This window comes from Oncorhynchus nerka, linkage group LG12 (assembly GCF_034236695.1).
Source record: "Oncorhynchus nerka isolate Pitt River linkage group LG12, Oner_Uvic_2.0, whole genome shotgun sequence".
Classification (NCBI taxonomy): Eukaryota; Metazoa; Chordata; class Actinopteri; order Salmoniformes; family Salmonidae; genus Oncorhynchus; species Oncorhynchus nerka.
The window spans coordinates 45,310,280-45,323,954 of NC_088407.1; the positions used below are offsets into that span (position 1 = coordinate 45,310,280).

General features: G+C 41.3%; 1 protein-coding gene across 1 annotated transcript in view; it reads left to right on the plus strand.

Annotated features, from left to right (window-relative positions):
* Positions 1 to 857: 857 nt before the first annotated feature.
* Positions 858 to 13,675, plus strand: part of LOC115138781 (MAM domain-containing glycosylphosphatidylinositol anchor protein 1-like) — a 324,659-nt gene continuing 311,841 nt past the window's right edge. Inside the window, exon 1 of the mRNA XM_065025612.1 lies at positions 858 to 942. Coding sequence (XP_064881684.1) covers positions 876 to 942 — 67 coding nt within the window. The 5' untranslated portion in view covers positions 858 to 875. The remainder of the gene's footprint in view (positions 943 to 13,675) is intronic.

Sequence of the window (13,675 nt, forward strand, 5' to 3'; positions counted from 1 at the left end):
AACCTGTTTTCACATTGCCATTATGGGGTATTGTGTGTAGATTGATGAGGAATAAAATGTATTTAATCAATTTTAGAATAAGGCTGTAACGTAACAAAACATTTCAAGGGATCTGAATACTTCCCGAATGGGTTACTTTTCTGAAAAAGACAAGTGTATGAATTCACAATGAATTCATCATGCTAGGCGAAGCTAAATCAGCTGACAAATTGAGTGACAAAGTGCATCAATCATTCTATCATTTTGATTGACTCGTTTACGTTCCTTTAATAGGCATTCAATTAAAACACAATATGACACAAAATATCAGTTAACATGATTGATTTGGCACGGTTGTCTATTGCTTATTTATTATTTTGTTTTATCCCCTATTCCGTGAGGAATGTAATCTATTTGTATTTTTGGAAATGTTCTGAATGAATATTGCTGCTATTGTCCACAAGTCCTGTGTATGTGTGTGCGCGTGTGTATGCACCCACATGTGTAATAGGCTATGTGTGTGGTGATATGCTGGTGGGTGAAATCGTGTTATGCTCGCTGCCCTTACTTACCTGTTAGCAAATTCTGAAATACACCATTATAACTTTAGGCAATCCTGTCAAACCCAAGAATTATTACGATTTAATTACCTGTGCGAGTTTAAATGATTTACGGGGCTGAACAAACATAGATGTAATACTCCTCACTTATTCTCTTGTCTGGATTATTAACTAGTTTACTGTCGCTGTTACACGCTACTCACTATAATCAACCGTGGCTCCGTCAATCTAGTCATGGTGCTCTCATGCCCTCATAATTCCCTATTCACTCAGACTGAGAAACCTGCTCTTCTCTCTCTCCGACTCTTTCCAGGTTATGAGGGATCGGAGCTGAAGATGGAGCTTTTCTGGATTTTGGTATTTTCTATCATCTACCCATATGCGCAAGGGCAAGGAGTGTACGGTAAGAAATAATCAATCAATCAATCAAAATTATTTATAAAGCCCTTCTTATATCAGCTGATATCGCAAAGTGCTGTACAGAAACTCAGCCTAAAACCCCAAACAGCAAGCAATACAGGTGTAGAAGCAAGGAGGCTAGGAAAACTCCATAGAAAGGCCAGAACCTAGGAAGAAACCTAGAGAGGAACCAGGCTATGAGGGGTGGCTAGTCCTCTTCTGGCTGTGCCGGGTGGAGATTATTACAGAACTTGGCCAAGATGTTCAAATGTTCATAGATGACCAGCAGAGTCAAATAATAATAATCACAGTGGTTGTCGAGGGTGCAACAGGTCAGCACCCCAGGAGTAAATGTCAGTTGGCTTTTTATAGCCGGTCATTCAGAGTATCTCTACCGCTCCTGCTGTCTCAAGAGAGTTGAAAACAGCAGGACTGGGACAGGTAGCACGTCCAGGTGAGCAGGTCAGGGTTCCATAGCCATAGACAGAACAGTTGAAACTGGAGCAGCAACACGACCAGGTGGACTGGGGACAGCAAGGAGTCATCAGGCCAGGTAGTCCTGAGGCATGGTCCTAGGGTTCAGGTCCTCCGAGAGAGAGAAAGAACGAAAGAAAGAGAGAAAAAGAGAGAAATATGGGATAATTAGAGAGAGCATACTTAAATTCACACAGGACACCGGATAAGACAGGAGAAATACTCCAGATATAACAGACTGACTTTAGCCCTCCGACACAAACTACTGCAGCATAAAAACTGGAGGCTAAGACAGGAGGGGTCGGGAGACACTGTGGCCCCGTCCGACGATACCCCCGGACAGGGCCAAACAGGCAGGATATCACCCCACCCATATTGCCAAAGCACAGCCTCCACACCACTAGAAGGATGTCTTCAACCACCAACATACCATCCTGAGACAAGGCCGAGGGTAGTCCATGAAGATCTCCCCCATGGCACAACCCAAGGGGGGCCGCCAACCCGGACAAAAAGACCACGTTAGTGACTCAACCCACTCAAGGGACGCACCCCTCCTAGGGACGGACTCGGCCCCTGTAATAGGGTTAGAGGCAGAGAATCCCAGTGGAGAGAGGGGAACTGGCCAGGCAGAGACAGCAAGGGCGGTTCGTTGCTCCAGTGCCTTTCCGTTTACCTTCACACTCCTGGGCCAGACTACACTCAATCATATGACCTACCGAAGAGATGGGTCTTTAATAAAGACTTAAAGGTTGAGATCAAATCTGCGTCTCACATGGATAGGCAGACCATTCCATAAAAATGGAGCTCCATAGGAGAAAGCCCTGCCTCCAGCTGTTTGCTTAGAAATTCTAGGGACAGTAAGGAGGCCTGCGTCTTGTGACCGTAGCATACGTGTAGGTATGTACGGCAGGACCAAATCGGAAAGCTAGGTAGGAGCAAGCCCATGTAATGATTTGTAGGTTAGCAGTAAAACCTTGAAATCAGCCCTAGCCTTAACAGGAAGCCAGTGTAGAGAGGCAAACACTGGAGTAATATGATACATTTTTGGGGTTCTATTCAAGATTCTAGCAGCCGTTTATAGCACTAACTGAAGTTTATTTAGTGCTTTATCCAGGTAGACGGAAAGTAGAGCATTGCAGTAGTCTAATCTAGAAGTGACAAAAGCTTGGATAAATTTTTCTGCATAATTTTTTGACAGAAATGTCAGATTTTTGCAATGTTACATAGATGGAAAAAAGCTGTCCTTGAAACAGTCTTGATATGTTCGTCAAAAGAGAGATCAGGGTCCAGAGTAACGCAGAGGTCCTTCACAGTTTTATTTGAGACGACTGTACAACCATCAAGATAAATTGTCAGATTTAACAGAATATCTCTTTGTTTCTTGGGACCTAGAACAAGCATCTCTGTTTTATCCTTGTTTAAAAGTAGAACATTTCCCGCCATTATGTCTGAAACACAGGCTTCCAGGGAGGGCAATTTTTGGGCTTCACCATGTTTCATCGAAATATACAGCTGTGTGTCATCCGCATAGCAGTGAAAGTTAACATTATGTTTTCGAATGACATCCCCAAGAGGTAAAATATATAGTGAAAACATTAGTGGTCCTAAAACGTAACCTTGAGGAACACCGAAATTTACAGTTGATTTGTCAGAGGACAAACCATCCACAGAGACAAACTGATATCTTTCCGACAGATAAGATCTAAACCAGGCCAGAACTTGTCCGTGTAGACCAATTTGGGTTTCCAATTTCTCCAAAAGAATGTGGTGATCGATGGTATCAAAAGCAGCACTAAGGTCAGACAGCTGCAGAGCCTCGGTCTGACGGCATTAAAAGGTAATTTACCACCTTCACAAGTGCAGCCTCAGTGCTATGATGGGGTCGCGTGTCAGACTGAAACGTTTCGTATACATTGTTTGTCTTCAGGAAGACAGTGAGTTGTCACGCAACAGCTTTTTCAAAGCATATTGAGAGGAATGGGAGATTCGATATAGGCCGATAGTTTTTAATATTTTCTGGGTTAAGGTTTGGCTTTTTCAAGAGAGGCTTTATTACTGCCACTTTTAGTGAGTTTGGTACACATCCTGTGGATAGAGAGACATTTATTATGTTCAACATAGGAGGGCCAAGCACAGGAAGCAGCTCTTTCAGTAGTTTAGTTGGAATAGGTTCCAGTATACAGCTTGAAGGTTTAGAGGCCATGATTATTTTCATCATTGTGTCAAGAGATATAGTACTAAAACACTTGAGTGTCTCTCTTGATCCTAGGTCCTGGCAGAGTTGTGCAGACTTAGGACAACTGAGCTTTGGAGGAATACGCAGATTTAAAGAGGAGTCTGTAATTTGCTTTTTAATGATCATGATCTTTTCCTCAAAGAAGTTCATGAAATTATGTGAAACCCATCCTCTCTTGTGGAATGCTGCATTTTAGTTAGCTTTACGACATTATCAAAAAAACATTTTGGATTTTTCTTATTTTCCTCAATTAAGTTGGAAAATAGGATGATCGAGCAGTAGTGAGGGCTCTTTGATACTGCATGGTACGGTCTTTCCAAGCTAATCGGAAGACTTCCAGTTCGGTGTAGCATCATTTCCGTTCCAATTTTCTGGAAGCTTGCTTCAGAGCTCGGGCATTTTCTGTATACCAGGGAGCTAGTTTCTTAAGACAAATGTTTTTTGTTTTTAGGGGTGCGACTGTATCTAGGGTTTTGTGCAAGTTTAAATTGAGTTCCTCAGTTAGGTGGTTAACTGATTTTTGTACTCTGATGTCCCTGGGAGGGAGTCTGGAAGGGCATCTAGGAATCTTTGGGTTGGCTGAGAATTTATAGCACGACTTTTGATGATCCTTGGTTGGGGTCTGAACAGATTATTTGTTGCGATTGCAAACGTAATAAAATGGTGGTCCGATAGTCCAGGATTATGAGGAAAAACAGTAAGATCCACAACATTTATTCCACGGGGGAAAACTAGGTCCGGAGTATGACTGTGGCAGTGAGTAGGTCTGGAGATATGTTGGACAAAACCCACTGAGTTGATGATGGCTCCGAAAGCCTGTTGGAGTGGGTCTGTGGACTTTTCCATGTGAATATTTTTGTCACCAAAAATATTAATATTATCTGCCATGACAACAAGGTCCGATAGGAATCCAGTGAACTCCTTGAGGAACGCTGTATATGGCTCAGGAGGCCTGTAAACAGTAGCTATAAAAAGTGATTGAGTAGGCTGTATAGATTTCATGACTAGAAGTTCAAAAGACGAAAACATAGTTTTTTTTGTAAATTGAAATTTGTTAGCAACACCTCCGACTTTGCAGGATGCGCGGGGGATATGGTCACTCGTGTAACCAGGAGGTGAGGCCTCATTTACCACAGTAAATTCATCAAGCTTAAGCCATGTTTCAGTCAGGCCAATCACATCAAGATTATGATCAGTGATTAGTTCATTGACTATAACTGCCTTGGAAGTGAGGGATCTAACATTAAGTAGCCCTATTTGGAGATGTGAGGTATCACGATCTCTTTCAATAATGGCAGGAATGGAGAAGGTCTTTATTCCAGTGAGATTGCTAAGGCGAACACCGCCATGTTTAGCAGGCTAACAGCCTGCTGCCTGGCCTGCACCCTGCTGCCTGGCCTGCACCCTGCTGCCTAGCCTGCACCCTGCTGCCTAGCCTGCACCCTGCTGCCTAGCCTGCACCCTGCTGCCTAGCCTGCACCCTGCTGCCTACCCTGCACCCTGCTGCCTACCCTGCACCCTATCTCATTGTGGAGCTAGGGGAGTTAGAGCCCTGTCTATGTTCGTAGATTAGATGAAAGCACCCCTCCAGCTAGGATTGAGTCCGTCACTCCTCAACAGGCCAGGCTTGGTCCTGTGTGTGGGTGAGTCCCAGAAAAAGGGCCAATTATCTGCACATTCTATCTTTTGGGAGGGGAAGAAAACAGTTTTCAACCAACGATTGAGTTGTGATACTCTGCTGTAGAGCTCATCACTCCCCCTAACTGGGAGGGGGCCAGAGACAATTACTCGATACCGACACATATTTCTAGCTGATTTACACGCTGAAGCTATGTTGCGCTTGGTGACCTCTGACTGTTTCATTCTAACATCGTTGGCGCCGACATGGATAACAATATCCCTATACTCTCTACACCAGTTTTAGCTTTAGCCAGCACCATCTTCAGATGAACATTAACGTCGGTAGCCCTGCCCCCTCGTAATAAAGTGTGTGTGTCTGTGTGTGTGTTACACTGTCCATTCAGTGTAACATGATGGTAATAAACAACACAAATATTGAGTTATTTCAACAACAAAAAATACGCACAGTTGTACCGTGCTGGTTTCATAGACTAGACGTAACATAGTAAATGAAAATCCGGGACACTCAGATTGGTATGATATGTTATTTTTGGTATGGATACATGAGACAGAAGGTTACTTAGAAGACAACTCCACCCAAAAAACTATCTTTTGGTATTTGTTTCGTTCGTCCATTATTGACATATTCCCTAAATGTTTTGCTTGTCAGCAATCAAGTTTTCAAGATGTGTTACTTTAAAAATACAGAAATCTTCCCCCTATGATGCATTTTGCATAATTTGATGCTGTGTCTTTCATCATATGATGCAAAACTTGATGGCTGACAAGCAAATCATTTTGTGACTATGTCAACAATGGACTAATGAAACAAATGCCAAAAGATAGTTTAAATTAAAGGAGGGTGGGTGGATGGGCGTAGAACGCGAATACCTAGCAACCCAAAGGTTGCATGTTTGAATCTTATCACGGAAAACTTTAACATTTTAGCTAAATTGTAACTTTGCAACTAATTGCTACTTTTTTTATACTTAGCAATTACTTACCATGTTTGTTAACCCTTCCCCTAACCTTAACCCTTTAACTTAACTTCTAACCTTAACCCCTATCCTTAAGCCATAGCCTAGCTAATGTTAGTCACTTAGCTAACGCTAGCATTCGCCTGAACAAATTCTAACTTGTACATATCATACAAATTGTGATTTGTAACATATCATATGAATTGTAATTCATAAAATATCATATGAAATGGATGATGGACATCCACAAATGAATACATATATACCATACGTCCACAAATGAATACATAACATATCATACTAATTTCAAAATTCCAGATTTGTGTTTACTATGTGACGTCTACCCCTGAGTCCAGGTTGGTTACTTCTTTCTCATTCATCTTCTGATCTTAATTGTCTTGTCCCAGTACATTTTCTTTCTTGGCGCCACAAGAGATTAACAAGTTATAATATTATTAATATTAACAATGATAATAATAATGGGCCTAATGCATTTCCACCTCCGGCTTGCTTCGTGCATCCAAATGCTCTGACATAAAATCTATTTGACATGAAATTTTAACAGTAATTCGAAAAGTTGGAGGCTTTCTCAGTCCTTGGTAATGTCTATTAAGTCAGCAAGAAGAGCATGGCTTCGGGAGGATTCCTAGTATTGCATAATTAATCTATTGAAACCTACATACACTCTAAACAATGCTGGGTTAAAAACAACAACATTTGGGTTATTTGATAACCCAGTGCTGGGTAAATATCGGACAGAACACATAAGCTGGGTCATTTTGACCCAACCGGTTGGGTTGTGTGAAAAACCCAAACATGTTGGGTTGTTTGGATTACCCAAACATGGATTAATTTAAACATGAGTAAACATTTTTTTACCATCTGTTGGGTTGACCCAGCAGCTAGACCTTTTTTATTTGATTTAACCTTTATTTAACCAGGCAAGTCAACTAACTTAAGGATCTATGGGATCGGTGTCCCGGCTCTCACAGACCTGTTAGTTTTTCTTTAAGAAGCCCTCCTGTTCTCCACTCATTAGCTGTATTAACTGCACCTGTTTGAACTTGTTACCTGTATAAAAGACACCTGTCCACACACTCAATCAAACAGACTCCAACCTCTCCACAATGTTCACGACCAGGGAGCTGTGTAAGGACATCAGGGCTAAAATTGTTGACCTGCACAAGGCTGGGATGGGCTATAGGACAATAGGCAAGCAGCTTGGTGAGAAGGCAACAACTGTTGCCGCAATTATTAGAAAATGGAAGAAGTTCAAGATGATGGTCAATTACCCTCGGTCTGGGGCTCCATGCAAGATCTCACATTGTGGGGCATCAATGATCATGAGGAAGGTGAGGGATCAGCCCAGAACTACACGGCATGACCTGGTCAATGACCTGAAGAGAGCTGGGACCACAGTCTCAAATAAAACCATTAGTAACACACTACGCCATCATGGATTAAAATCCTGCAGCGCACGCAAGGTCTACCTGCTCAAGCCAGCGCATGTCCAGGCCCGTCTGAAGTTTGCCAATGACCATCTGGATGATCCAGACGAGGAATGGGAGAAGGTCATGTGGTCTGATGAGACAAAAATAGAGCTATTTGGTCTAAACTCCACTCGCCGTGTTTGGAGGAAGAAGAAGGATGAGTACAATCCCAAGAACACCATCCCAACTGTGAAGCATGAAGGTAGAAACATCATTCTTTGGGGATGCTTTTCTGCAAAGGGGACAGGACGACTGCACCGTATTGAGGGGAGGATGGATGGGGCCCATGCATCACCAGATCTTGGCCAACAACCTCCTTCCCTCAGTAAGAGCATTGAAGATGGGTCGTGGCTGGGTCTTCCAGCATGACAACAACCCGAAACACACAGCCAGGGCAACTAAGGAGTGGCTCCGTAAGAAGCATCTCAAGGTCCTGGAGTGGCCTAGCCAGTCTCCAGACCTGAACCCAATAGAACATCTTTGGAGGGAGCTGAAAGTCCATATTGCCCAGCGACAGCCCCGAAACCTGAAGGATCTGGAGAAGGTCTGTATGGAGGAGTGGGCCAAAATCCCTGCTGCAGTGTGTGCAAACCTGGTCAAGAACTACAGGAAATGTATGATATCTGTAATTGCAAACAAATGTTTATGTACCAAATATTAAGTTCTGCTTTTCTGATGTATCAAATACTTATGTCATGCAATAACATGCAAATGAATTACTTAAAAATCAATGTGATTTTCTGGATTTTTGTTTTAGATTCCGTCTCTCACAGTTGAAGTGTATCTATGATAAAAAATGACAGACCTCTACATGCTTTGTAAGTAGGAAAACCTGCAAAATCGGCAGTGTATCAAATACTTGTTCTCCCCACTGTATGTGTGTCTGATGGCAGTGTATTCCAGACAAGGGAAGCTCTCACAGAGAAAACTGATTTACTAAAGGTGCTTTTCCTTAAGGAAACTATACAGTCACCTTTCATGGCAGACCTTGTGGGTCTGCTGCCATATGTTTGGGTTTTCTGTTTATTAACAAAAATACTGAGTGGAGGGGGAGCCAGGCTATTTAGCATCTTGAATACAAGACATGCGTCGGTGTATTGCACAAGATTTTCCCAACTCAGGAGCTCATGCTTTCTGAGGATGTAACAGTGATGATGGCTATTGGGCTTCCTAATCAAGCACTTTGAGAGCCTGTTTGTAGACAGACTGAATAGGTCTTAATGTTGTACAGCAAGCTTGGGCCCTCTTTGTGAAGAACATGCAAACTGTTTTTTTCACATTGAAATGCAAACACGAGTCACTGAGCCACTTTGTAATCTGGACCATTACAGTAGTGAGTTCTTGTGCAGCTTGTTGTTTGTTCTTTGCATGCACATATATCACTGTATCATCTGCATACATTTGAACTTCAGACCCAGTACAGACAGAAGGCAGATCATTAATGTACAGGCTGAACAGGAGGGGCCCCAGTATTGACCCTTGGGGCACGCCCACATCATAGCTAAGAGTGCTCACTCTGACACACTGAGTTCTGCCTTCAAGGTATGATTTCATCCATTTCAAGGCATCAGGGGAAAAGTTGAACTTGGACAATTTTGTGATGAGAATCTCATGGTTAACAGTATTAAAAGCTCTTCTTAGGTCCAGAAACACAGCCCCAACAACGCCCCCTTTGTCCATCTTGGACTTCACATTTTCCAGAAGAAATTTCTTGAGATGTTCTATTATTTTGTGAAGTGCACCAGTCCCTCCTGCAGCAAAGCACCCCCACAACATGATGCTGCCACCCCCGTGCTTCACGGTTGGGATGGTGTTCTTCGGCTTGCAAGCCTCCCCTTTTTCCTCCAAACATAAAGATGGTAATTATGGCCAAACAGTTCTATTTTTGTTTCATCAGATCAGAGGACATTTCTCCAAAAGGTACGATCTTTGTCCCCATGTAGTCTGGCTTTTTTATGGCAGTTTAGGAGCAGTGGCCTCTTCCTTGCTGAGTGGCCTTTCAGTCGATATAGGACTCGTGTTACTGTGGCTATAGATACTTTTGTACCTGTTTCCTCCAGCATCTTCACAAGGTCCTTTGCTGTTGTTCTGGGAATGATTTGCACTTTTCGCACCAAAGTACATTCATCTCTAGGAGACAGAACACGTCTCCTTCCTGAGCGGTATGACGGCTGCATAGTCCCATGGTGTTTATACTTGCGTACTATTGTTTGTACAGATGAACGTGGTACCTTCAGGCATTTGGAAATGGCTGACTTGTGGAAGTCTACAATTTTTTTCTGAGGTCTTGGTTGATTTCTTTTGATTTTCCCATGATGTCAAGCAGAGGCACTGAGTTTGAAGGTAGGCCTTGAAATACATCCACAGGCACACTTCCAATTGACTCAAATTATGTCAATTAGCCTATCAGAAGCTACTAAAGCCATGACATCATTTTCTGGAATTTTTCAAGCTGTTTAATAGCACGGTCAACTTAGTGTATGTAAACTTCTGACGCACTGGAATTGTGATACAGTGAATTATAAGTGATATAATCTGTTTGTAAACAATTGTTGGAAAATTGACTTGTGTCATGCACAAAGTAGATGTCCTAACCGACTTGCCAAAACTATAGTTTCTTAACAAGAAATTTGTGGTGGTTGAAAAACTAGTTTTAATGACTCCAACCTAAGTGTATGTACACTTCTGACTTCAACTGTAACAGCAAATTGTCCAGGACATAGACATGTCTTATATGCGCAGAAAGCTTAAATTCTTGTTAATCAAACTGCACTGTCCAATTTACAATAGCTATTGCAGTAACAAAAAAACACGCTATTGTTTGAGGAGAGTGGACAACAACAAAAACCTTTATCACGGGAACTGGTTTAATACATTCACCTCTGAAGGTAAATAATGTACTTACATTCAGTAATCTTGCTCTGATTTGTCAACCTGCGGCTCCCAGAGATAAAATGTAGCATAGTTTTGTTTGATAAAATCATTTTTTATATTCAGATGTAGGAACTGGGTTCTACAATTTGAAACCCTGCTGTCCCTGTTGTCTTTTTTGTAGATCGTTTCTGTTGATAGGACGACAGAATTGTGTCTTTGAAAGTCTACACGTTCTAGTTCAGATTTACATCAAAATGTTGCAAAACGTATGTGATTAAACATGAAACTATTTGTGAGAAGATCAAATTTGATTTTAGCTTCTAAATGAGAGAATTGTTTCATAAGTAAACTTATGCTCAATCAGTAACCCCACCCACGGGAGCACAGACATTAGATAGAAGGATGAAACATGTCCCTTCTCCTCCCCAGCACAAAAGCTCCTGAAACGATCATTATCATTTAGTTCCAGAAATGTGCGAATTTCAACGTGGGGTTGACGATCACCATGCTGGAATGGTACATTTCTACTAGACCAGCCAGAATACAGCACGAGCTGATTATGGCAACTTGGTATGAACTTTGAACTATTATTCACTAAAGAAAAAGTGATACATCCTAGATGTGGAGTTATCAGCTGCAGCTGTAAATGTATGTGGCCTAGGAAAGAATAGACAATCTCCTAAGAACGACAGGGTACTTCAACGTATCCGCTCTACAACACTACGACCAGAAAGATTCTTCAAAGCACAATGGCGATCTCAGCTGGGCAAAACAGTCTTTCATCCTTGATGCTATCGAAGCGCAGCTCAGAGTAAATATATATTTTGCATTTTCCTTTTCGAATGGGCAGTTATTAGAATGTGTAAGATTCTGTATTTATGGTAGCATAGCTTCTCAAGGTCCGAAAGAGACCAAATTCCTTTGTCCCTCAGTCTTCTCGCTCTTTCATTCAAACCCAACCCCCTACCTTTGTGTAACCAGCCGTCATAGCGGGTTAGTCCACTAGGGACTTTTGATGACATGATTAGTAATCGATGTATGATCTATCCTGTGTATATATATGTCATTCTGTGTGATTATTTAGGTATTTAGTAAATAAATAATTAAGACAATTTTTGTATTGCTGATTCATCTTGTTAGCCAGGGTTCGTGCAGATAACCAAGTGCTTTACGACAATCAGAATGAGACTGAATAAGGAGACGATTAATAATTGACTGCTATTGAGAGTTTATTGGGAAGACAGCAGTTCTATGGTGCCCCGGGTTATTGATGAGTTAATTGTTGCATGGTTTAATTCAAATCACGTAATCAATTAAACGTTAGGTAATCGCTTTGATAAAATAGCCTGTCATCTCATTTAATCAGTCAGAGACACGACAATAGGCTCTTGGGGAACTCATACACTTGTATAAGCCTCATTAAAGCTTTAAAAGTGTCAGTGTTTAACTTAAACATGTGATAGAAATACAACAGGACAGATGAACCAGAATTACATTTACGCTCAGGGCCAAAAATAATGAGTGGCCAAAAATAACTAGCTGAAAGCCACGCCCCTACTAAGCCAAACCTCCAGTCTTCTGAGTTGACCCACTGGTTCATTCCTCAATAACCCAGCATCAATAATCCAGCAGTTTTTAAAGAACCCATTGGTCATGATTCATTGGTCGTAACCAAATGGTTGCTGGTTCGAATCCCTGAGCCGTCTAGGTGCCAAATCTGTTCATGTGCCCTTAACCCCAATTGCTTCTGTAAGTCGGTCTGGATAAGAGCGTCTGCTAAATGACTAAAATGTGATGATGAAAAATACACCAGATGTTATAATGATTCAATGTGCAATCAACAAACTGGACGTGTCTGGTCTCCTGCTACCTTGGTTACAGTGCCTTGCAAAAGTATTCCTCCCCCTTGGCGTTTTTCCTATATTTGTTGCATTACAACCTGTAATTTAAATATATTTTTATTTGAATGTCATTTAATGGACATACACAAAATAGTCCAAATTGGTTTCGTGAAATGACAAAAAATAACTTTTATTTTTATTTTTTTTAAATGGAAAAGTGGTGCGTGCATATGTATTCACCCCTTTGCTTTGAAGCCCCTAAATAAGATCTGGTGCAACCAATTACCTTCAGAAGTCACATAATTAGTTAAATAAAGTCCACCTGTGTGCAATCTAAGTGTCACATGATATGTCACATGATCTCAGTATATATACACCTGTTCTGAAAGGCCCCCGAGTCTGCAACACCACTAAGCAAGGGGCACCACCAAACAAGCGGCACCATGAAGACCAAGGAGCTCTCTAAACAGGTTAGGGACAAAGTTGTGGAGAAGTACAGATCAGGGTTGGGTTATATAAAAATGTCCAAAACTTTGAACATCCCACGGACCACTGTTAAATCCATTATTAAAAAATTGAAAGAAAGGAAAACCTCCCAGACAAAACTTTGAAGGAACCAGAGTAAAACATTCTCAGAACCTCCCTGCAACCTAAAAATAAACTTAAAAATAAAGATTTTTCTGTAATTTCAACAGTAAAAAACACTGTAAATGTGTTTTACAGCATGCTGAACATGCTGAAAAATACTGTTATTAACTGTAATTGGAAGCCTCCTGTAAAAATGTGTCTAACATTCTGTATTTCTTTACAGTAATAGCTTATGCCTACCGTAGATTCAAATGATCAGCTTTAGGCGCCAACCTCATGCTGTTGGGTAAGAAACATGAAGCTCAGACTATATTAGTAAATATCTTCTTGAAGTGGAAGAATATTTTTAGCAGCTACTGGATATGTACCTTCACTTGTTTATAAGTATCTTTATTCCTAGCCAACGTTGAGTTACTGAATTTTTTTTCTTAGCTAACCTAGCTAGCTAGCTGGCTAACGTTTGCTAGCTAGTTAATTAGCTAGATAAAGTTGACACAAGCCATTTCGGTTTGCTCTAAATTGCTTGTAAATATCTTGCTTTGCGACCTAGATAAAATCCATAATAATTGTTGTGATGATAGGCTTGCTGAACCGCAGCCTCTGAGTGCCATAGAGAATAAACTGAGTGCAGATTCGT